General features: G+C 49.8%; 1 protein-coding gene across 12 annotated transcripts; it reads left to right on the top strand.

Moving 5' to 3' along the window:
- Positions 1–329: 329 nt before the first annotated feature.
- Positions 330–24988, top strand: AKAP8L (A-kinase anchoring protein 8 like). Of its 12 annotated transcripts, none has more exons than XM_071419699.1 (14): positions 330–443; positions 3385–3417; positions 4796–4944; positions 5262–5293; positions 6182–6806; positions 8385–8649; positions 10718–10764; positions 11495–11531; positions 13787–13904; positions 15292–15433; positions 18899–19004; positions 19807–19937; positions 22169–22264; positions 23176–24988. In XM_071419699.1, the coding sequence occupies exons 1-14, from the start codon at positions 434–436 to the stop codon at positions 23836–23838; spliced, it is 2454 nt and encodes an 817-aa protein (XP_071275800.1). In that variant the 5' UTR covers positions 330–433; the 3' UTR covers positions 23839–24988. The 12 variants fall into 12 exon arrangements, with proteins under 12 accessions (XP_071275800.1, XP_071275810.1, XP_071275809.1 ...); XM_071419709.1 differs by lacking the exon at positions 5262–5293 and having other exon boundaries at positions 4796–4976; positions 8385–8570; positions 8625–8649; XM_071419708.1 differs by lacking the exon at positions 5262–5293 and having other exon boundaries at positions 4796–4976; positions 8385–8588; positions 8625–8649.
- The last annotated feature ends 814 nt before the right edge of the window (positions 24989–25802 follow it).

Genomic DNA, 25802 nt, shown 5'->3' with positions numbered 1-25802 from the left:
ACGTGACGAACAAGTGACACGCGCCGCACGTGACAAGCACGTGACCCCAGGTGACACCGCACCGCCGCCGGCGGCCACGTGAGGGCGCCACAGGGGGCGTGGCCTCAGCGGAGGCAGCCAATAGAAGCCGGCCCTGCAGCGAGGGGGCGTGGCTAAGGGCGCTCCTGTCACGCGATAGGCCGTAAACCGGCGCAGCTGGCCAATGGGGGAGCAGAGCGGGGGAAGCCACGCCTCTTCATGGAGCAGACTTTCACTTTAACCAATCGCATCGCGGGAGACGCGATGAACGACAGCGGTCAGCTGCCAATGGGAGGCGCGACCCTCGCGGGCCAATCAGCGCGATGGAGGCGGAGCGGCGCGGCCAATCAGCGCCAGGGGGCGGGGCCGGCGCGGCGCCGTTACCGCCCGGGAAAGGGGAGGAGGCGCCGCCATCATGAGCTACGGTGAGGGGAGGGGGCGGCACCGGGACGGGAGGGACCGCGGGCACCGGGACCGGGAGGGGCCGGAGGGGTCCGTCAGGGTCGGCGGGAACCGTGACGGGCCGCTGGGGTCGGTGAGGAGCGGGAACCGAGAGGGGCGGCGGCGTCCGTGAGGGGCGGCGGGTCCGTGACGGGCAGAGGGATCCGTGAGGGGCGGCTGGGGTCGGTGAGGGGCGGGAACCGTGAGGGACGGCGGGTTCCGTCAGGGACGGCGGGATCCTTAGGGGCCCGCTGGGGTCAGTGAGGAGCGGGAGCTGTGAGGAGCGGGGAGATCCGTGACGGGCGGATTCGTGAGGGGCTCGCCGGGGGTCAGTGAGGAGCGGGAACCGTGGGTGGTGACGGGTCTGTGAGGGGCGGCGGGATCCGTGAGGGACTCGCTGGGGTCGGTGAGGAGCAGGGGGATCCGTGACAGGCGGAGGGATCCGTCAGGGGCTCGCTGAGGTCGGTGAGGGGCGGGAGCTGTGAGGGCCAGCGGGTCCGTGAGAGGCGGCGAGGTCTGTCAGGGGCTCGCTGTGGTCCGTGAGGGGCGGTGGAACCGTGAGGGGACGCTGGGGTCGGTGAGAAACAGGAGCCGTGAGGAAGCGGCGGGGTCTGTGAGGGGCGGTGGAACCGTGAGGGGCGGCGGGGTCTGTGAAGGGCGATGGAACCGTGAGGAGCGGCGGGGTCGGTGAGAGGCAGGAAACGTGAGGGGCGGCGGGGTCTGTGAGGGGCGGTGGGAACCGTGAGGAACCGGCGGGGTTTGTGAGGGGCGGCGGGAGCCGTGAGGAGACGCTGCGGTCGGTGAGAAGCAGGAACCGTGACGGGCGGCGGGGTCTGTGAGGGGCGGCTGGAACCGTGAGGGGCGGCGGGGTCTGTGAGGGGCGGTGGAACCGTGAGGAACCGGCGGGGTCTGTGAGGGGGAGGCGGGAACCGTGAGGGGAAAGCCGAGAGAGCGGGACCAGAGGGGGGGGGCGGTGCCTGAGGGACCGGGGAGACACCGGGACTCGGGGGGTTCGTGAGGGACCAGGGGTGACCGTGAGGGACCAGGGGGGACACCGGGACTGGGGGTGACCGTGAGGGACCGGAGGTGTCCCTGAGGGCACCGGGGGGACACCGGGACTGGGGGTGACCGTGAGGGACCCGGGGGTGACGCCGGGACATGGAGGGGAGCCCTGAGGGACCGAGGGGTGACCGTGAGGGACCGGGGGTGTCCCTGAGGGCACCGGGACATGGAGGGGAGCCCTGAGGGACCCGGGGGTTCCGGGACACCGGGGCCAGGGTTGACCGTGAGGGACCGGGAGGTCCCGGGACATTGTGGGGGACACCGGGACCGGAGATGCCGGAGATGTCCGTGAGGGACCGGGGGTGTCCCTGAGGGCACCGGGGGGACACCGGGACATGGAGGGGGGCCCTGAGGGACCCGGGGGTTCCGGGACATTGTGGGGGACACCGGGACCGGAGATGTCCCTGAGGGACCGGGGGTGTCCGGGAGAGCCCCAAATTCCTCGGAGTTCGATCCCAAACCCGGGATTTGATTTGATCCATTTGGGTCTCCCGGTCCCGCTTTGAGCACCGGGAATTCCCAAATTCCCGGGAATTTGCTCCCAAAACCGGGATTTGCTCCCAGCCCGGTCCCGTTCACCGCTCCCGGGAGTTCCCGGTTCCATCCCGGCCCGGGTTTATTCTCACCCGGCCCCTCCCGAGTCGTTTTAATCCCATTTTTTCCCCTTTTAATCCCATTTTTCCCGGTTTTATCCTGTTTTTCCCGTTTTTATCCCATTTTCCCCCGTTTTTCCGTGAATCCCGGCCCGTTCCCTCACCTGGCCCCGCCTGATTCCCGCAAATTCCCGGACAATTCCCACCCGCAGGCGGGGAAGGAGCTCCCAAACCCCTTAATTGGGCTGTTGTGCTAATGAGGAGCCGCTAATTAGGGCTGAAATGACCCTGGGGAATGAGGGCAGCCAGGAACAGCGGGAACGGGATCCAGCTCCCGTTTTTTTCCCCTTTTTTTTTATTCTTTCCCACTTTCCCCTGCTTTTTCCCATTTTTCTGATTCTTTCTCCATTTTTCCCATTTTTCCCAATTTTTCCTCATTTTTTCCCAATTTTTCCCCATTTTCCCAATTTTTTCCCCATTTTTCTTCCGTTTTTCCTCATTCTGTCCCATTTTTTTCTGTTTACCCCTGGTTTTCTCTGTATTGTCCCATTTTCCCCATTTTCCCCCAATTTTTCCCATTTTTCCCAATTTTTCCCATTTTCTCCCCACTCCCTTTTCCCCCTTTTTCCCCTTCTTCCCCCTTCTTCCCCATTTTCCCCATTTTTCCAATTTTTCCCCATTTCCCCCCAATTTTTCCCCATTTCCCCCCAATTTTTCCCCATTTCCCCCAATTTTCCCCCATTTTTCCCCATTTTTCCAATTTTCCCCCATTTCCCCCCCATTTTTCCCCATTTCCCCCCCATTTTCCCCATTTCCCCCCCATTTTTCCCCATTTTTCCCATTTTTTCCACATTTTTTCCCCTTTTTCCCCTTCTTCCTCCTTCTTCCCCATTTTCCCCCATTTCCCCCCATTTTTCCCCATTTTTCCCATTTCCCCCTCCATTCTTTCCCAATTTCCCCCCATTTCCCCCAATTTCTCCCCATTTTCCCCCCATTCTTTCCCATTTTTTCCCATTTTCCCACTTTCCCTTTGTTTTTTCCCCAATTTCCCCGCAGGAATTTCCCTTTCCTGACCATCCCCAAACCCCCAGGGCAGGGAATCCCTCCTGGCTTGGATGGAAATTCAGAATTTGGGGCTCCTGGGGCCGATTCCCAGCGGATTTGGGGGGAATTTTGAGTGGAATTTGGGGGATTTTGGGAGAATTTGGGGGGAATTTGGGGGGAATTTGGGGGATTTGGGGAGCCTGACTGGGGTTTTGTTGTTTTTTAGGGTACGGAGATTGGAACTCGGGCTCGAGCAGAGGCGAGTGTGGGAATTTCCTGCCCCTGGATCCATCCCCAGATCCCCTGGGAATCCTTTCCCAAAATTTCAGTTCCAAATTCCCGCCAGACCCAACCAAAAATCAGCGGCTTTGGAACGGGGGAGCTCGGAATTGGGGAATTCTGGAGTCCCAAAATCCCTGGGAACGGCCCCAAATTCCGTGGGAATGATTGGGAATGGCCCCAAATTCCGTGGGAATTAACTGGGAACGATCCCAAATTCCACGGGAATGATCTCAAATTCCCAGTAAATTCTTAATTCCTGGTAAATCCTGGAGCTCTCCCGAATTCCCAGTGAATCCCAGTGAATCCTGGGGAATCCCAAATTCCCAACAATTCCCATTAAATCCCCAATTCCCATTAAATCCCCGTGCATCCCGAATTCCCGCTAATTCCCATTAAATCCCAGTGAGTCCCAAATTCCCAATAACTCCCATTGAATCCCCAATTCCTGGTAATTCCCAGTAAATCCCATTAAATCCTGAATTCCCGTTAAATCCCATTAAATCCCAAATTCCCAGTAAATCCTGGTGTATCCTGAATCCCCGTTAATTCCCATTAAATCCCAAATTCCCGTTCAATCCCAGTAAATCCTGGTGTATCCTGAATCCCCATTCAATCCCAGTAAATCCTGTTAATTCCCATTCAATCCCATTAATTCCCATTAATCCCCATTAAATCCCGTTAATTCGCATTCAATCCCAGTGAAATCCCATTAATTCCCATTAAATCCCATTCAATCCCAGTAAATCCTGCTAATTCCCATTCAGGCCCATTAATTCCCATTAATTCCCATTAAATCCCATTCAATCCCAGTAAATCCCATTAAATCCCGTTAATTCCCATTCAATCCCATTAATTCCCGTTAATTACCATTCAATCCCAGTAATTCCCATTAATTCCCGTTAATTCCCATTAAATCCCATTAAATCCCGTTAATTCCCATTGAATCCCATTAATTCCCATTCAATCCCAGTCAATCCCATTAATTCCCATTCATTCCCATTCAATCCCAGTCAATCCCATTAATTCCCATTCAATCCCGTTAATTCCCATTCATTCCCATTCAATCTCATTAATTCCTGTTAATTCCCATTAATTCCCATTCAATCCCATTCATTCCCATTCAATCCCATTGAACCCCGTTAATTCCCATTAAATCCCAGTCAATCCCATTCAACCCCGTTAATTCCCATTAATTCCCATTAATTCCCATTCAATCCCGTTAATCCCCATTCAATGCCATTCAATCCCATTCAATCCCATTCAACCCCGTTAATTCCCATTCAATCCCATTCACTCCCATTAAAACCCAAATTCCCATTCATTCCTGGTAATTCCCATTAATCCCCTTTTCCCAGGATTCGAGGGCTATGCCTACGCCTACGCCTACGGCCCCGAGGGCTCCGGGGGCTTCGGCTTCGGGGCCGGGAATTCCTGGGAATTGGGGAACCCCGAGGCCGACGGGGCCCCCGAGGGCGGGGACGGCACCGGGAAACAGCGGCAGGAGGCGGGAACCAGCGGGGGCGTGGCCCCTGACAGGTGGGATATTGGGATTATGGGTATGGGAATGTGGGAATGGGGGAGCCGGGAAACAGCGGCAGGAGGCGGGAACCAGCGGGGGCGCGGCCCCTGACAGGTGGGATATTGGGATTATGGGATTGGGATTGTGGGATTGTGGGAGTATGGGAATGGGGGAACCAGGAAACAGCGGCAGGAGGCGGGAACCAGCGGGGGCGTGGCCCCTGACAGGTGGGAATGTGGGAATATGGGAATATGGGATTATGGGAATATGGGAATGGGGGAACCAGGAAACAGCGGCAGGAGGCGGGAACCAGCGGGGGCACGGCCCCTGACAGGTGGGAATGTGGGAATATGGGAATATGGGAATATGGGAATATGGGATTGTGGGAATGGGGGAGCCGGGAACCAGCGGGGGCGCTGCCCCTGACAGGTGGGAATGTGGGATTATGGGATTGGGAATATGGGAATATGGGAATGGGGGAGCCAGGAAACACCAGGGTCCACCCCGAGCAAGAGGGGATGCAGGGATGGGGATAGGGGGCTGCCCCTGAGAGGTGGGAATGGGATTGGGAATATGGGATTGGGAATGGGGGATTGGGATTGGGAATGGGGGATCTGGGATCCACCCCGAGCAAGAGGAGATGCAGGGATGGGGCTACGGGGCTGCCCCGGAGAGGGGGGATTGGGGTTGGGGGATTGGGGGATTGGGATTGGGGGAAGGGGAATGGGAATGGGGAATTGGGATTGGAATTGGAATTGGGAATGGGGGAATGGGAATAGGGAATTGGGATTGGAATTGGGAATGGGGGAATGGGAATGGGGAATTGGGATTGGAATTGGGAATGGGGGAATGGGAATGGGGAATTGGGATTGGAATTGGGAATGGGGGAATGGGAATGGGGAATTGGGATTGGAATTGGGAATGGGGGAATGGGAATGGGGAATTGGGATTGGAATTGGGAATCGGGGAACCAGGATCCACCCTGAAACCGAGGGGCTGCAGGGACGGGGCTGCGGGGCTGCCCCTGATGGGTGGGAATGGGAATATGGGATTGGGAATTGGTACCAGAATTCCCAAATTTCCCCTGTCAGGTACCAGAATTCCCAGTTCCCCCCTCAGAATTCCCAAATTTCCCCTGTCAGGTACCAGAATTCCCATTTTCCCTTTCAGAATTCCCAAATTTCCCCTGTCAGGTACCAGAATTCCCAATTTCCCCTCTCAGGTACGATCCCTATGAATCCTACGGCAACTCCCGCGTGAGCGACCACCGGGATCTGTACCGGGCATCCTTCGACTACCCTGGGGATTATCCCGGGGATTATCCCAATGATTATCCCAATGACTACCCCGATTATCCTAATGATTATCCTAATGATTACCCTAATGATTATCCCAATGATTACCCTGATTATCCTAATGATTACCCCAATGATTACCCTGATTATTCTAATGATTACCCCAATGATTATCCCGATTATCCCAACGATTATCCCAACGATTATCCCAATGATTATCCCGATTATCCCGATTATCCCAACGATTTTCCCAACGGCTCCGAGCCCGACTCCTCCTCCTCCTCCCTTGATTTCTACGGGCGCCGCCCCCAGCCCCGCCCCCGGCCCCGCCCCCGGCAATTCCCGCCCAAATTCCGGGACCCTTTGGGCCCCCGGGGCTGCTGGGGGGGCCGGGCCCGGGGGGCGTTCCCGGGGTTCCCCCACGCCCGGCGCCTCCTCCCGGCCCCGCCCCCGGCCCCGCCCCCAGCCCCGCCCCCGGCCCCGCCCAGCGCCGCCCGCGGCCTCAAGAGGAGCAGGAGGGGCTGGAAGCTCTGGGACACCGCCGAGGGCACGGTGAGTCTGGGGGGTTTCCAGAAATTTCTGGGGTTTTCCAGGATTTTCCGTGGTTTTCTAGAAGTTTCCATGGTTTTCCAGGAGTTTTCGTGGTTTTTACGTGATTTTTCCATGATTTTTTCCGTGGTTTTTCTGTGTTTTTTCCATGGTTTTCCATCAGTGTTCATGGTTTTTATGTGGTTCTTCTATAATTCTTTCATGGTTTTCCCATGGTTTTCTAGGAGTTTTCGTGGTTTTTATGTGATTTTTCCATGATTTTCCCATGGTTTTCCATGGTTTTCCATGAGTTTTCATGGTTTTTATGTGATTTTTTTAAATATGGTTTTTATGTGATTTTTCTGTGGTTTTTCCATGATTTTTCCATGGTTTTCCATGAGTTTTCATGGGTTTTATGTGATTTTTTAAATATGGTTTTTATGTGATTTTTCCGTGGTTTTTATGTGATTTTTCCGTGGTTTTTATGTGATTTTTCCGTGGTTTTTCTGTGGTTTTTCCATGATTTTCCCATGATAATTCCATGGCTTTCCATGGTTTTCCATAAGTGTTCATGGTTGTTATGTGGTTTTTCCAGAATTCTTTCGTGGTTTTCCCATGGTTTTCCATGACAATTCCATGATTTTCCATGGTTTTCCAGGAGTTTTTGTGGTTTTTCCATGATTTTTCCATGATTTTCCCATGGTTTTCCATGAGTTTTCATGGTTTTTATGTGATTTTTTCATGGTTTTTATGTGATTTTTCTGTGGTTTTTCCATGATTTTCCCATGATTTTCCATGGTTTTCCAGGAGTTTTTGGGTTTTTTCTGTGATTTTTCCATGATTTTCCCATGGTTTTCCATGATAATTCCATGGTTTGCTGTGGTTTTCCATAATTCTTTTGTGGTTTTCCCATGGTTTTCCATGACAATTCCATGGTTTTCCAGGAGTTTTCATGGTTTTTCTGTGTTTCCCCCCAATTTCCCCCCATATATCCCCCAATTTCCCCCATACCCCCCCAATTTCCTCCTCATTTATTCCCCCATTTTCCCCATTTATTCCCCCCTTTTCACCCCAATTTCCCCCCTTTTTTCCCCATTTATTCCCCAATTTCCCCCCATTTCCCCCCATTTATTCCCGAATTTCCCCCCATTTATTCCCTAATTCCCCCCCCAATTCCCCCCCAATTTCCCCCCATTTTCCCCTCATTTATTCCCCAATTTCCCCCCATTCTCCCCCATTTATTCCCCCATTTTTTCCCCAATTTCCCCCTCAATTCACCCCCAATTTCTCCCCCAATTTCCCCCCATTTATTCCCGAATTTCCCCCCATTTATTCCCCCATTTATTCCCTAATTCCCCCCCAATTTCCCCCCATTTATTCCCCATTTCTCCCCCAATTTATTCCCCCATTTATTCCCCCATTTATTCCCCAATTTCCCCCCATTTTTCCCCATTTATTCCCCCATTTTTCCCCCATTCATTCCCCATTCATTCCCCCATTCATTCCCCATTCATTCCCCCATTTATTCCCCATTTCCCCCATTTTCACCCCCATTTTTTCCCCATTTTTCCCCATTTTCACCCCATTTTTCTCTCCCCCCAGCCCCAGCGCAAGCGGCCCCGCCGTGACTCCGTGGGGCGGCGGCGCCCGCAGCCGAGCGGCTCCGAGGAGAGAGCGGGACCGACGGACGGGGCGGGGCCGGGACCGACGGACGGGGCGGGACCCACGGACGGGGCGGGACCCACGGAGGAGTCAGGACAGACGGACGGGGCGGGACCGACGGACGGGGCGGGACCCACGGACGGGGCGGGACCCACGGACGGGGCGGGACCCACGGACGGGTCCGACAACTCCAGCTCTGACAACGGTGAGGGGGGACAGGGAAAATTCCAGTTCAGAATCCTGGGATTGATCCCAAAATTCCAATTTATGGGGAGGAATTCCAGCTAAAAATCCTGGGATTGATCCCAAAATTCCCAATTTAGGGAGAGGAATCCTGAAATTCCAGCTCTGACAACGGTCAGGGGGGGAAAGGGGAAATTCCAGTTCAGAATCCTGGGATTGATCCCAAAATTCCTGATTTAAGTAGAAGAATTCCAGTTCAAAATCCTGGGATTGATCCCAAATTCCCAATTTAGGGAGAGGAATCCTGAAATTCCAGCTAAAAACCCTGGGATTGATCCCAAAATTCCCGATTTAGGGGGAGGAATTCTGGAATTCCAGCTAAAACATCCCAGAAATGGCCCCAAATTCCCAATTTATGGGGAGGAATTCCAGCTAGAAATCGTGGGATTGGCCCCAAATTCCCGATTTAGGGGAAGAATTCCAGCTAAAAATCCCAGGATTTACCCCAAATTCTGGATTTAGGGAGAGGAATTCCAGTTAGAAATCCTGGGATTGATCCCAAATTCCCAATTTAGGGGAAGAATTCCAGCTAAAAATCCCAGGATTCACCCCAAATTCTGGATTAAGGGAGAGGAATTCTGGAATTCCAGCTCTGACAATGGTGAGGGGGGAGAGGGGAAAATTCCAGTTCAGAATCCTGGGATTGGCCCCAAAATTCCCAATTTAGGGAGAGGAATTCTGGAATTCCAGCTCTGACAACAGTGAGGGGGAAAGGGAAAATTCCAGTTCAGAATCCTGGGAATGATCCCAAATTCCAATTTATGGGGAGGAATTCCAGATAGAAATCCTGGGATTGATCCCAAAATTCCAGAGTTTATGGGGAGGAATCCTGGAATTCCAGTTCAAAATCCCTGGGATTGATCCCAAATTCCCGATTTAGGGAGAGGAATTCCAGTTAGAATTCGTGGGATTGATCCCAAAATTCCTGATTTAGGGGAAGAATTCCAGTTCAAAATCCTGGGATTGATCCCAAATTTCCCAATTTATGGGGAGGAATTCCAGCTAAAAATCCTGGGATTGATCCCAAAATTCCCGATTTAGGGGGAGGAATTTTGGATTTCCAGCTCTGACAACGGTGAGGGGGAAAGGGAAAATTCCAGGTCAGAACCCTGGGAATGATCCCAAAATTCCCAATTTAGGGAGAGGAATTCTGGAATTCCAGCTCTGACAACGGTCAGGGGGGGAAAGGGGAAATTCCAGTTCAGAATCCTGGGATTGGCCCCAAAATTTCTGATTTATGGGGAAGAATTCCAGCTAAAAATCCCAGGATTTACCCCAAAATTCCTGATTTAGGGAGAGGAATTCCAGTTAGAAATCCTGGGATTGGCCCCAAAATTCCTGATTTATGGGGAAGAATTCCAGCTAAAAATCCCAGGATTTACCCCAAATTCTGGATTTAGGGAGAGGAATTCCAGTTCAAAATCCTGGGATTTCCCCCAACCTGGGATTTCCCCGAAAATTCCCGATTTAGGGAGAGGAATTCTGGAATTCCAGTTCAAAATCCCAGGATTGATCCCAAAATTCCTGATTTAGGAGAGGAATTCCAGTGAAAAATCCCAGGATTGGCCCCAAATTCCCAATTTTTGGGATGAATTCCAGAATTCCAGTTCAGAATCCTGGGATTGATCCCAAAATTCCAGAGTTTAGGGAGAGGAATTCCACTTAAAAACCCTGGGATTGGCCCCAAATTCTGGATTTAGGGGGAGGAATTCTGGAATTCCAGTTAAAAATCCCAGGATTGATCCCCAAATTCCCAATTTTTGGGATCAGTTTTAGAATTCCAGTTCAAAATCCTGGGATTGATCCCAAATTCCCAATTTATGAGGAGGAATTCTGGAATTCCAGTTAAAAAATCCCGGGATTGGCCCCAAATTCCCAATTTTGGGATAAATTTTGGATTTCCAACTCAAGAAAATCTTGGGATTGATCCCAAATTCCCAATTTTTGGGATCAGTTTTGGAATTACAGCTCAGGACATCCTGGGATTGATCCCGAATTCCCAATTTTTTGGGATTTTTGTTCTTTTCCAGAGGAAGGCACGGAGGGGGAATCCGGAGAGAAGGACGAGTCCAGAGGGGTGAGAAAATCCCGGAATTCTGGGAATTCCCAAAGATTTGGGGGAATTCCCAAAGGAATTCGGGTGGGGAGGGAAAATTCCGGGATTTCTGGGAGGGAAATTTGGGAATTTGGGGATTTTAGAAAGGGAAATTTGGGAATTTTGGGATTTCAGGATGGGAAATTTTGGGATTTCAGGAAGGGAAGTTTGGGATTTTTGGGGTCTCAGGGAGGGAAATTTTGGGATTTTAGAAAGAGAAATTTGGAATTTTTGGGATTTCAGGGAGGGAAAATCTGGGAATTTTTGGGATTTCAGGACGGGAAATTTGGGATTTGGGGATTTTTGGGATCTGGGAAAGGGAAATTTGGGATTTTTGGGATTTTAGAAAGGGAAATTCTGGGAATTTTGGGATTTCAAAAAGGGAAATTCTGGGATTTTGGGATTTCAGGGAGGGAAATTTTGGGATTTTTGGGAATCTGGGAAAGGGAAATTTGGGATTTTTGGGATTTCAGGGAGGGAAATTTCTGGAATTTTGGGATTTTAGAAAGGGAAATTCTGGGAATTTGGGATTTCAGGATGCGAAATTCTGGAATTTTGGGGTCTCAGGGAGGGAAATTTTGAGAATTTTTGGGATCTCAGGGGGGGAAATTCTGGAATTTTGGGGTTTCAGGAAGGGAAATTCTGAAATTTTTGGGATTTCAGGGAGGGAAATTTCTGGGATTTTAGAATTCCCGAATTTTTGGTTTTTCAGGAAGGGGAGGATGAAGAGGGAAGAGATTCTGAGAAAGGTGAGTTGGGAATTCCAGGGAAATTCCAGAGAAATTCCAGGGGAAATTCCAGGAGAAATTCCAGAGAAATTCCAGGGGAAATTCCAGGGAAATTCCAGGAATTCCTGGGGGCTTTTCCAGGGCTTTGGAGTGGAGGGAAAAGGGAAAATCCAGGGAATTTTGGGAATTTTGTTAATTCAGGGATCATGGGGGGGAATCCAGGGAATTGCAGAAATTTGGGATCAGGGGAGGATTTGGGGTTGGATTTCCTGGGATTTTGAATTTCTTTGGGAATTTTGGATTGAATTTCCTGGGATTTTGGGCTGATTTCTTTGGAATTTGGGTTGGATTTCCTGGGATTTTTGGGCTGATTCCCTGGCATTTTGGGTTGAATTTCCTGGGAATTTGAATTTTCTTGGAATTTGGGCTGATTTCTTGGGATTTTGGGGCTGATTTCCTTGGATTTTGGGTTGGATTCCCTGGAATTTTGAGCTGCTTCCCTTGGGTTGGATTTCCTTGAAATTTGAGTTTGGATTCCCTGGGATTTTGGGTTGGATTTCCTTGGATTTTGGGCTGATTTCCTCGGATTTTCTGGGATTTTGGGCTGATTTTCTGGAATTTTGAGTTGGATTCCCTGGAATATTGAAATTGCTGGGAGTTTGGGTTAGATTTTCTGGGATTTGGGTTGATTTCCTTGGATTTTGAATTACCTTGGATTCAGGGCTGGATTCCCAGGGATTTTCCCAGGGATTTTCCCATGGATTTTCCCAGAATTCCCAGAATTCCCAAATTCCCATTGTTCCAGACACCTTGGGCACTGCAGAGCAGAATTCCCGGATTTCCTGGGATTTTGGGCTGATTTCCTTGGATTCCCTGGGATTTTGGGTTGGATTCCCTGGGGTTTTGGGCCTGGATTCCCAGGGATATTCCCAGAATTCCCGGAATTCCCGAATTCCCATTGTTTCCAGGCGCCCTGGGGCACTGCAGAGCAGAATTCCCGGATTTCCTGGGATTTTGGGGCTGATTTTCCTGGGATTTTCAGTTGGATTCCCAGGGATTTTGAGCTGCTTTTCTGGGATTTTTGGGGCTGATTCCCAGGGATATTCCCATGGATATTCCCAGTGATATTCCCAAATTCCCGTTGTTCCAGGCACCCTGGGCCATTCCGAGCAGAATTCCCGGATTTCCTGGGATTTTGGGCTGATTTTCTGGGATTTTTGGGGCTGATTTCATTGGATTTTCCCAGTGATATTCCCAGAATTCCTGTTGTTCCAGGCACCCTGGGCCGTGCCGAGCAGAATTCCCGGATTCCCTGGGATTTTGGGCTGATTTCATTGGATTTTGGGTTGGATTCCCATGGATATTCCCAGGGATATTCCCAGAATTCCCAGAATTCCCGTTGTTCCAGGCACCCCGGGCCATTCCGAGCAGAATTCCCGGATTTCCTGGGATTTTGGGCTGATTTTCTGGGATTTTTGGGGCTGATTTCATTGGATTTTCCCAGTGATATTCCCAAATTCCCATTGTTCCAGGCACCCTGGGCCGTGCTGAGCAGAATTCCCGGATTTCCTGGGATTTTGGGCTGATTTCATTGGATTTTGGGTTGGATTCCCATGGATATTCCCAGTGATATTCCCAGAATTCCCAGAATTCCCATTGTTTCCAGGCACCCTGGGCCATTCCGAGCAGAATTCCCGGATTTCCTGGGATTTTGGGCTGATTTCATTGGATTTTGGGTTGGATTCCCATGGATATTCCCAGTGATATTCCCAAATTCCCATTGTTTCCAGGCACCCTGGGCCATTCCGAGCAGAATTCCCGGATTTCCTGGGATATTCCCAGTTGGATTCCCATGGATATTCCCAGTGATATTCCCAAATTCCCATTGTTTCCAGGCACCCTGGGCCGTGCCGAGCAGAATTCCCGGATTTCCTGGGATTTTGGGCTGGATTTTCTGGGATTTTGGGTTGGATTCCCATGGATATTCCCAGGGATATTCCCAGAATTCCCAGAATTCCTGTTATTCCAGGCACCCCGGGCCATTCCGAGCAGAATTCCCGGATTCCCTGGGATTTTGGGCTGATTTCATTGGATTTTGGGTTGGATTCCCATGGATATTCCCAGGGATATTCCCAGAATTCCCAGAATTCCCGTTATTCCAGGCACCCCGGGCCATTCCGAGCAGAATTCCCGGGTTTCCTGGGATATTCCCAGTTGGATTCCCATGGATATTCCCAGTGATATTCCCAGAATTCCCAGAATTCCCGTTGTTCCAGGCACCCCGGGCCGTTCCGAGCAGAATTCCCGGATTTCCCAGCCGGGCCGGGGGCTCCAGGCCGGGAGGAGGCCCCAGGAGCGGCCGAGGAAGCGGCACCGGGACCGAATGGTCGAGAGGTGGGGACGCCTGGAATTCTTTCCCTTTTTTTAGGAATTCTTTCCCTTTTTAGGGAATTTCCCCCCTTTTTAGGGATTTCCAACCCTTTTTAGGAATTCTTTTCCTTTTTAGGGATTTTCCCCCATTTTTTAGGGAATATTTCTGCTTTTAAAGGGATTTTTTTTCATCTTTTTAATGGATTCTTTTCCCTGTTTCCCATTCCCATTTCCCCCCATTTCCCCCATTTTTCCCAATTCCCATTTTCCCATTTTCCCCCTATAATTTCCCAATTTTCCTCCCATAATTTCCCCATTATTTCCCCCATTATTCCCCATCATTTCCCCCATCATTTCTCCATAATTTCCCCCATAATTCCCCCATTATTTCCCCCATGTTATCCCCATTATTCCCATTATTATTCCCATTATTATTCCCATTATTTCCCCCATTATTTCCCCATAATTTCCCCCATTTTTCCCCATATTTCCCCCATAATTTCCCCCATTTTTCCCCCATTATTCCCATTATTATTCCCATTATTTCCCCCGTTTTTCCCCCTAATTTCCCCCATAATTTCCCCCATATTTTCCCCATCATTTCCCCATTTTCCCCCATTTTCCCCCCATTTTCCCCCCATATTTCCCCCATTTTTCCCATTATTATTCCCATTATTATTCCCATTATTATTCCCATTATTATTCCCATTATTCCCCCATCATTTCCCCATATTTTCCCCATAATTTCCCTATAATTTCCCCATAATTCCCATTATTATCCCCATTATTATCCCCATTATTATTCCCATTATTATCCCCATTATTCCCATTATTTTTCCCATTATTATCCCCATTATTATCCCGATTATTCCCATTATTATTCCCATTATTATCCCCATTATTCACATTATTATTCCCATTATTATTCCCATTATTATCCCCATTATTATCCCCATTATTATCCCCATTATTCCCATTATTATCCCCATTATTATCCCCATTATCCCCATTATCCCCATTATTTTCCCCATTATTCCCATTATTATCCCCATTATTATCCCCATTATCCCCATTATTATCCCCATTATTTTCCCATTATTATCCCCATTATTATCCCCATTATTATCCCCATTATTAATTATCCCCATTATTAATTTTCCCCATTATTAATTATCCCCATTATTAACTATCCTCATTATTAATTATCCCCATTATTAATTATCCCCATTATTAATTATCCCCATTATTATCCCCATTATTAATATCCCCATTATTAATTATCCCATTATTAATTATCCCATTATTAATTATCCCCATTATTAATTATCCCCATTATTAATTATCCCATTATTAACTATCCTCATTATTAATTATCCCATTATTAATTATTCCCATATTTTCCCCATTCCAGGATCCAGTTCGTTTGCTCTCTCTGTAAGTTCCGGACGTTTTTTGAGGATCAGATCCGGCAGCACCTGCACAGCAAATTCCACCGGGAGCTGCTGCAGTTCCTGGGCTGCAAACTGGCCCAGGACACGGCTCAATTCCTGCAGGTGCCTTCGGCCTCATCCTCATCATCCTCATCATCCTCATCATCCTCATCCTCTCCTTTTCCCATTCCCAGTTCCTGGGCTGCAAACTGCCCCAGGACACGGCCCGGTTCCTGCAGGTGCCTTCAGCCTCATCATCCTCATCCTCATCATCCTCATCATCTTCATCCTCATCATCATCCTCCTCCTCATCCTCTCCTTTTCCCATTCCCACTTCCTGGGCTGCAAACTGCCCCAGGACACGGCCCGGTTCCTGCAGGTGCCTTCGGCCTCATCATCCTCATCCTCCTCTTCCTCATCCTCATCATCATCCTCATCCTCATCATCCTCATCCTCATCATCCTCATCCTCATCATCCTCATCCTCATCATCCTCATCCTCCTCATCCTCATCCTCATCCTCATCCTCTCCCCTTTTCCCATTCCCACTTCCTGGGCTGCAAACTGCCCCAGCAAACGGCCCGGTTCCTGCAGGTGCCTTCAGCCTCATCATCCTCATCATCCTCATCATCCTTATCATCCTCTTCCTCTCCTTTTCCCATTCCCACTTCCTGGGCTGCAAACTGCCCCAGGCCACGGCCCGGTTCCTGCAGGTGCCTTCGGCCTCATCCTCATCCTCATCATCCTCATCATCCTCATCCTCATCCTCCTCATCATCCTCTTCCTCTCCTTTTCCCATTCCCACTTCCTGGGCTGCAAACTGGCCCAGGACACGGCCCGGTTCCTGCAGGTGCCTTCAGCCTCATCATCATCCTCATCATCCTCATCCTCATCATCCTCATCCTCTTCCTCATCCTCCTCATCCTCAGCCTCATCCTCCTCCCCTTTTCCCATTCCCAGTTCCTGGGCTGCAAACTGCCCCAGGACACGGCCCGGTTCCTGCAGGTGCCTTCGGCCTCATCATCCTCATCCTCATCATCCTCATCCTCCTCATCATCCTCATCCTCATCATCCTCATCCTCATCATCCTCATCCTCATCATCCTCATCCTCTTCCCTTTTCCCATTGCCAGTTCTGCCCCAAACTGCCCCAGGACACGGCCCGGTTCCTGCAGGTGCCTTCAGCCTCATCATCCTCATCATCCTCATCCTCATCCTCCTCTTCCCTTTTCCCATTGCCAGTTCTGCCCCAAACTGCCCCAGGCAACAGCTCGGTTCCTGCAGGTGCCTTCAGCCTCATCATCCTCATCATCCTCATCATCCTCCTCCTCATCCTCATCCTCATCATCCTCATCATCCTCATCCTCATCATCCTCATCCTCATCATCCTCATCCTCATCCTCCTCCTCCTCTCCTTTTCCCATTGCCAGTTCTGCCCCAAACTGCCCCAGGACACGGCCCGGTTCCTGCAGGTGCCTTCGGCCTCATCCTCATCATCCTCATCATCCTCATCATCATCCTCATCCTCATCATCCTCATCCTCTTCCCTTTTCCCATTGCCAGTTCTGCCCCAAACTGCCCCAGGCAACGGCCCGGTTCCTGCAGGTGCCTTCAGCCTCATCCTCATCCTCATCATCATCCTCATCATCATCCTCATCCTCATCCTCATCCTCTCCTTTTCCCATTTCCACTTCCTGGGCTGCAAACTGCCCCAGCCAACGGCTCAATTCCTGCAGGTGCCTTCAGCCTCATCCTCCTCCTCATCCTCATCATCCTCATCATCATCCTCATCCTCATCCTCATCCTCTCCTTTTCCCATTCCCAGTTCCTGGGCTGCAAACTGCCCCAGGACACGGCCCGGTTCCTGCAGGTGCCTTCAGCCTCATCATCATCCTCCTCCTCTGCTCTTCCTCATCCTCATCCTCATCCTCCTCCCCTTTTCCCATTCCCACTTCCTGGGCTGCAAACTGCCCCAGGACACGGCCCGGTTCCTGCAGGTGCCTTCGGCCTCATCCTCATCCTCATCATCCTCATCATCCTCATCATCCTCATCCTCATCCTCATCCTCATCATCCTCATCCTCTTCCCTTTTCCCATTGCCAGTTCTGCCCCAAACTGCCCCAGGACACGGCCCGGTTCCTGCAGGTGCCTTCGGCCTCATCATCCTCATCATCCTCATCATCCTTATCATCCTCATCCTCATCATCCTCATCCTCATCCTCATCATCCTCATCATCCTCATCATCCTCATCCTCATCCTCATCCTCCTCCCCTTTTCCCATTCCCACTTCCTGGGCTGCAAACTGCCCCAGGACACGGCCCGGTTCCTGCAGGTGCCTTCGGCCTCATCATCATCCTCATCATCCTCATCCTCATCCTCCTCATCATCCTCATCCTCTTCCCTTTTCCCATTGCCAGTTCTGCCCCAAACTGCCCCAGGCAACGGCTCGGTTCCTGCAGGTGCCTTCGGCCTCATCATCCTCCTCCTCATCCTCATCCTCTGCTCTTCCTCATCCTCCTCATCCTCCTCCTCCTCATCCTCATCCTCCTCCCCTTTTCCCATTTCCACTTCCTGGGCTGCAAACTGCCCCAGCAAACGGCTCAATTCCTGCAGGTGCCTTCAGCCTCATCATCCTCCTCATCCTCCTCTCCTTTTCCCTTTTCCACTTCCTGGGCTGCAAACTGCCCCAGGCAACGGCTCAGTTCCTGCAGGTGCCTTCGGCCTCCTCCTCATCCTCCTCATCCTCTGCTCTTCCTCCTCCTCTTCCTCTTCTTCCTCTCCTTTTCCTCCTTTCCCTGATTTCCCTTTTCCCATTTCCATTTCCCACCAAACTGCCCCAGCAAACGGCTCAATTCCTGCAGGTGCCTTCGGCCTCCTCCTCATCCTCTGCTCTTCCTCATCCTCCTCTTCCTCTTCCTCTGCTCTTCCTCCTCTTCTTCTTCCTCCTCTACCTCTTCTTTTCCTCCTTTTCCTTTCCCTGATTTCCCTTTTCCCTTTTCCACTTTGTGGGCACCAAACTGCCCCAGCCCACGGCCCACTTCCTGCAGGTGCCTTCGGCCTCCTCCTCTTCTTCCTCTTCCTCCTCCTCTTCCTCTTCTTCCTGTCCTTTCCCTCCTCTTCCTCCTCTTCCTCTCCTTCCCCTCTTTCCTTTTCCCATTTTCAGTTCATGGACACCGAGCTGAGTTCCTGCAGGTGCCTCCTCCTCTTCCTCTCCTTCCTCTCCTTCCTCTCCTCTTCCTCCTCCTCTTCCTCCTCTTCCTCCCCTTCCTCTCCTTTTGGGATGATCTCAGGGAATTCCCTGCAGGGGGAATTGGGGATTTTTGGGCTGCTGATCCCAAGGAATTCCCGTGAGGATTTTTGGGATAATCCCAAGGAATTCCTGTGGATTTTTGGGATGCTGATCCCAGGGAGTTCCTGTGGAATTTTGGGATGATCCCAAGGAATTCCCTGCAGGAGGAATTGGGGATTTTTGGGATAATCCCAGGGAATTCCCATGGATTTTTGGGATAATCCCAGGGAATTCCCATGGAATTTGGGACGATCCCAGGGAATTCCCATGGAATTTGGGATAATCCCAGAATTCCCTCAGGAGTACGTGGCCAACAAGACGCGGAAGACGGAGCAGCGGCGCCGCGGGATCCGGGACATCAACGCCGTGATCCAGCAGATCCAGAGGGAGCAGGACCTGACCCAGGGTACCCAAAAACCCCCAAAAAATCCCCCAAAATCCCCCAAAAATCCTGGGAATGGGGCCGGGAATGGGATTTGGTGATCCCAGAAGAATTCCCAGATCCCATTCCCTGATCCCTGTTCCCAATCCCAGATCCCATTCCCAGATCCCATTTTTGCTCCCTGATCCCATTCCCAGATCCCATTCCCTGATCCCATTTTTGATCCCATTCCCAGATCCCATTTTTCAATCCCATTTTTGCTCCCATTCCCAGATCCCAGTTTTTGATCCCATTCCCAGATCCCAGTTCCCAGATCCCATTCCCTGATCCCATTTTTTACTCCCATTCCCAGATCCCATTCCCTGCTCCCTGCTCCCATTCCCAGATCCCATTTTTTGCTCCCATTCCCTGATCCCATTCCCTGTCCCCGTTCCCAGATCCCATTTTTGATCCCATTCCCAGGTCCCAGATCCCATTTTCAGATCCCTGATCCCATTTCCTGCTCCCATTCCCTGATCCCATTTCCTGTCCCCATTCCCAGATCCCTGATCCCATTCCCTGCTCCCATTTTTTGCTCCCAGATCCCATTCCCAGATCCCATTTTCAGATCCCAGATCCCATTCCCTGATCCCATTTTTTGCTCCCTGATCCCATTTTTTGCTCCCAGATCCCATTCCCTGCTCCCATTTCCCTGATCCCATTTTTTGCTCCCAGATCCCATTCCCAGATCCCATTTTCAGATCCCAGATCCCATTTCACTGATCCCATTTTTTGCTCCCTGATCCCATTTTTTGCTCCCTGATCCCATTCCCTGTCCCATTCCCAGAGCTGGGCCTGGAGCATTTCCTGCGCCGGGTGGAGGCCGCTCACTGCTCTGCCTGCGACCTCGTGATCCCCATGCACCAGGGCTGCATCCAGAGGCACCTGAGATCCACCGAGCACGGCCACAACCGCAGGGTGAGCCTGAAATCTGGGAATTTCTATTGGGAATCCACCCAAAATCCTGGGAATTTACATTGGGATACACTGGGATCCATCCAAACCCTGGGGATTCCCACTGGGATGCATCCAGAGGCACCTGAGATCTACCGAGCACGGCCACAACCGCAGGGGGAGCACAAAATATCCATGAAATATCCATGAAATATCCTTGGGATCCATAAAAATCCTGGGAATTTACATTGGGATACACTGGGATCCACCAAAACCCTGGGGATTCCCACTGGGATCCATTGGGATCCATCCAGAGGCACCTGAGATCCACCGAGCACGGCCACAACCGCAGGGTGAGCCTGAAATGATCCTTGGGATCCATCAAAAAATCCTGGGAATTTACACTGGGATTCATAAAAACCCTGGGGATTCCCACTGGGATCCATCCAGAGGCACCTGAGATCCACCGAGCACGGCCACAACCGCAGGGTGAGCACGAAATATCCATGAAATATCCATGAAATATCCATGAAATATCCATGAAATATCCCTGAAATATCCATGAATGGATCCCTGGGATCCATCAAAATACTGGGGATTGACACTGGGATCCATAAAAACCCTGGGGATTCCCACTGGGATCCATTGGGATCCATCCAGAGGCACCTGAGATCCACCGAGCACGGCCACAACCGCAGGGTGAGCCTGAAATCTGGGAATTTCTATTGGGAATCCACCCAAAATCCTGGGAATTTACATTGGGATACACTGGGATCCATCCAAACCCTGGGGATTGACACTGGGATCCATCCAGAGGCACCTGAGATCCACCGAGCACGGCCACAACTGCAGGGTGAGCCTGAAAGATCCCTGAAAGATCCATGAAATATCCATGAAATATCCATGAAATATCCATGAAATATCCCTGGGATCCATAAAAATCCTGGGAATTTATACTGGGATCCATAAAAACCCTGGGGATTGACACTGGGATCCATTGGGATCCATCCAGAGGCACCTCAGGTCCACAGAGCACGGCCACAGGGTGAGCACAAAATATCCATGAAATATCCATGAAATATCCCTGGGATCCATAAAAATACTGGGAATTTATACTGGGATCCATTGGGATCCATCAAAACCCTGGGAATTTACACTGGGATCCATTGGGATCCATCAAAACCCTGGGAATTTACACTGGGATCCACCCTGAAATGTGGGAATTTACACTGGGAATTCACACTGGGATCCATTGCCAGGAAAACCCCTGGAATTCCCTGAAAATCCCCTGGAATTCCCTGGATTTTGTGTCCCAATCCCTGGAATTCCCTGGAAAATCCCCTGGAATTCCATGAAAATCCCCTGGAAAATCCCCTGGAATTCCCTGGATTTTGTGTCCCAATCCCTGGAATTCCCTGAAAATCCCCATGAAAATCCCCTGGAATTCTGTGGAAAATCCCCATGAAAATCCCCTGGAATTCTGTGGAAAATCCCCAGGAATTCCCTGGATTTGTGCCCTGACCCCCTGGAATCCCCCCAGAATTCCCTGAAAAATCCCCTGGAATTCCCTTGGAATCCCCTGGATTTGTGTCCCAATCCCTGGAATTCCTTGGAAAATCCCCTGGAATCCCTGAAATCCCCATGAAAATCTCCTGGAATTCCGTGGAAAATCCCCTGAAATTCTTTGGAATTCCCATGAAAATTCCCTGGAAAACCCCCTGGAATTCCCTGGATTTGTGCCCCAACCCCCTGGAACCCCCCAGAATTCCCTGAAACCCCTGGAATTCCATGAAAATCTCCTGGAAAATCCCCTGGAATCCCCTGGAATTCCCTGGAATTCTCTCACATCCCCTGGAATCTCCCCTGGAATTCCCTGGATTTTGTGTCCCAATCCCTGGAATTCCCATGAACATCCCCATGAAAATCCCCAGGAATTCCCTGGATTTGTGCCCCAATCCCCTGGAATCCCCAAAATTCCCTGGAATTCCATGAAAATCCCCTGAAATTCTTTGGAATCCCCATGAAAATCTCCTGGAATTCCCTGGATTTTGTGTCCCAATCCCTAAAAATCCCCTGAGAATTCCCTGAAAATCCCCATGAAAATCCCCTGGAATTCCGTGGAAAATCCCTAAAAATACCCAGGAATCCCCTGGAAAATCCCCTGGAATTCCCTGGATTTGTGCCCCCAACCCCCCCAGAACCCCCCAGCATTCCCAGAATTCCCAGAATTCCATGGAAATTCGGGAATTTTCCAGGCCATGCTGGATCAGGCCAGGCGGGCGGCGCTGGCGGTGGCACGGAGCATCCTCAACAACCGCGGCATCGGCCGCCAGCTCCAGAGCTTCCTCCAGGTGCGGATTTTTGGGAATTTCTGGAAATTTTCTGGGAATTCTGGGAATTTGGGGATTTTGGGGGGATTTTCTGGGAATTTTGGGGGTTTTTGGGAAGTTTTGAGGGATTTTTTGGGGGATTTTTGGGGAATAATCTGGATTTTTGAGGGATTTTTTGGGGGATTTTTGGGGAATAATCTGGATTTTTGAGGGATTTTTTGGGGGATGTTTGGGGAATAATCTGGATTTTTGAGGGATTTTTTGGGGGATGTTTGGGGAATAATCTGGATTTTTGAGGGATTTTTTGGGGGATGTTTGGGGAATAATCTGGATTTTTAAGGGATTTTTTGGGGGTTTTCAGGGGGGTTTATCAGGAATGGTTTGGAATTTTGAGGGGTTTTTTGGGGAATTTTCTGGGATTCTTTGGGAAATTTTGGGGGTTTTCTTTGAATTTTCGGGGTTTGGGAAGATTTTTGGGAATTTTCTTGGAATTTGGGGGTTTTTTTGGGAATTTTGGAGGGATTTGGGGGAGTTTGGGGGGAGTTTGGGGGCAATTTTTGGATTTTTAAGGGATTTCTTGGGGATTTTCAGGGGGGTTTGGAATTTTGGGGGTTTTGGGAGGATTTTGGGGAATTTTCTGGGTTTTTTGGGGAATATTTTGATTTTTTCAGGATTATTTTGATTTTTTTGGGAAACATTTTGCTTTTTTTGGGACTATTTTGCAGTTTTGTGGGTGATTTTCGGGACTATTCCCATTTTTCTCTGGATTTGGGGCATTTGGGGGGTGGGAATTCCTTCTTGGGAGGCTCCAAATGGGGAAAATTTGGGGGAATTTTTGGGAAATTTTTGCGGAATTTTGGGGGGATTTTTGGGAAATTTTTGCGGAATTTTGGGGGGAATTTTTGGGAAATTTTGGGGGAATTTTTTTCCAGGGGGAAAATCCATTCACGGACGATGGCGAGGACAAGGAGGAGAACGAGGAAGGAGCCGGGCAGGAAAATGCCCAGGAAAATCCCCAGGAAAATCCTGAAAATCCCATGGAAAATCCCACAGAAAATCCCACGGAAAATCCCACAGAAAATCCACAAGAAAATCCAGAAAATTCCACGGAAAATCCTGAAGAAAATTCCACAGAAAATAATCCCCAAAATCCAGAAGAAAATCTGGAAAAATCCACGGAAAATCCGGAAAGTTCCACGAAAAAGCCCCAAAATCCTGAGGAAAATCCGGAAAATTCCACAGAAAATCCTGAAAATTCCACAAAAAAGCCCCAAAATCCCAAAGAAAATCCAGAAAATTCCACAAAAAAGCCCCCAAATCCTGAGGAAAATTTGGAAAGTTCCACAGAAAATCTGGAAAATTCCACGGAAAAGCCCCAAAATCTCCAGGATTCTGCGGAAAATCCAGAAAATTCTGCGGAAAATCCGGAAAATTCCGAGGGAATTTCAGCAGCCAAAAAGGAGGAAAAGGGACCAGGGAGGAATCCAGAGGCGGAAAATTCCCAAAATTCCCAAATTTCCCCAAATTCCCCGAATTCGGAGGCGGTGCCGGAGCCGCCGGAGGGAGAGGAAAGTTCTGGAAGGGCCCAGGAGTGAAAACCCTGCAGGGAAAAGGGACCGGAAACGGCCCCGGGGATTCCTGAGGGGAAAATGGGAAATTCTGGGAAAAAACCCAATTTCCTGGGAATTCTGAGGGGAAAATTGGGAATTCTGAGGGGAAAATTGGGAATTTGGGTGGGATTTTTGGGAATTCCTGGGAAAAACCCCAATTTCCTGGGATTTCTTTGGGAATTCCTGGGGAAAAATTGGGAATTTTGTGGGTTTTTTTGGGAAATTCCTGGGGGAAAAAAGGGAAATTCCTGGGAATTCTGAGGGAAAAATTGGGAATTTGGGTGGAATTTTTGGGAATTCCTGGGGAAAAAATGGAATTTCCTGGGAATTCTGAGGGAAAAATTGGGAAATTCCTGGGAAAAATTGGGAATTTTGGTGGAATTTTTTGGGGAAATTTCTTGGGGGGAAAAGGGAATTTCCATTCAATTTTTCTGGAATTCTTTTGGGTTTTTTTGAAATTTCTGGGAAAAAAACCCCAATTTCCTGGGATGTCTTTGGGAATTCTGAAGGAAAAATGGGGAATTTTGGTGGAATTTTTGGGAATTCCTGAGGAAAAAAAGGAATTTCTTTGGGAATTCTTGGGGAAAAAATGGGAATTTTGTGGGGTTTTTTGGGAATTCTTGGGAAAAAAGGGAAATTCCTGGGATTTTGGGGAATTTTTACCTGGAATTTTGGGAATTTCAAGCTGGGATTTTGGGAATTTCCAGCTGGAATTTTGGGTATTTCCAGCTGGAATTTGTGGGAATTTGTGGGTGGAATTGTGGGAATTTCCACTTGGGATTTTGGGAATTTCTATCTGGGATTTTGGGGATTTCCAGCTGTGAATTTTGGGAATTTCCCGCTGGGATTTGTGGGAATTTTCCCCCCTTTTTCCCCTCAGGACTGGGGATTTTTCCAGGTGTTCCAAGGCTGGGATTTCTCCCCCAGGATTTCCCAGGATTTCCTGTGGCTCTGGCTCCCTTTTCCCGATGTTTTCCTGCTGTTTTCCTGTCGTTTTTGCCCATTTTTGCCCATTTTTGCCCCATTTTCCCGCTGTTTTTCCCTTCCCTGGAGCGTTCGGTGCCGTTGTGTCCGTTGTGCACGGGAGGAAATTCCCGAAGTTTCTGTGGATTTTAAAGGACTCGACCTCAGCTCATCCCGAATTTCTCATCTTTGGAAAAGCCTCAAAACGCCAAATTCCCGTTTTTTTTGGCTGCTGGCGTGGGTGGAATTGGGAATTTCCTGCCCAAAATTGGGAATTTGGGATCCAGGAATGGCCCTGAGGGAGGGAATGGGGATTTGGGGTTTGGGATGGGGAAATTCCGGCCAGAAAAGGGAAAATTCCTTCAGGAATGGGGAAATTCCTTCAGGAAAAGGGAAATTCTCCTCAGGAAAGGGAAATTTCCCTTCAGAAATGGGGAAATTCCAGCCAGAAATGGAAAAATTGCTTCAAGATTGGGGAAATTCCTGCCAGGAATTGGAAAGTCCCTTCAGGAAAAGGAAAATTCTCCTCAGGAAAGGGAAATTTCCCTTCAGGAATGGGGAAATTCCACTCAGGAATGGAAACGGGATGGAGAAAAGGGATGGAAAAAATAGGAAAAAAAAAAAAGGAAAAGGGATGGGGGAAAATGATGGGAAAGGGAGAGAAAAGAATGGGGAAGAAATGGGAGAAAGAATGGGAAAAAAAAAAAGATGGGGGAGGAGGAAAAAGGATAGAAAAAATAATGGGAAAAGGGATGGAAGAAGGGATTTGGGAACCCTGTGAGGGGATTTGGGGACACTGTGAGGGAATTTGGTGACCCTGACGGGATTTGGGGACATTTTCAGGGGATTTTGGGATACTGTGAGGGATTTTTGTGGACCCTGAGGGGATTTGGGGACATTTTGAAGGAATTTAGTGACACTTTGAGGGGATTTGGGGACACTGTGAGGGAATTTGGTGACCCTGAGGGGATTTGGGGATACTATGA

Source organism: Agelaius tricolor, unplaced genomic scaffold (genome assembly GCF_023055355.1).
Source record: "Agelaius tricolor isolate 1412-34295 unplaced genomic scaffold, bAgeTri1.0.p SCAF_116, whole genome shotgun sequence".
NCBI classification, from domain to species: Eukaryota; Metazoa; Chordata; class Aves; order Passeriformes; family Icteridae; genus Agelaius; species Agelaius tricolor.
Note: the sequence above shows the minus strand (reverse complement) of the source record. Positions and strands in the feature narration are given on the sequence as shown.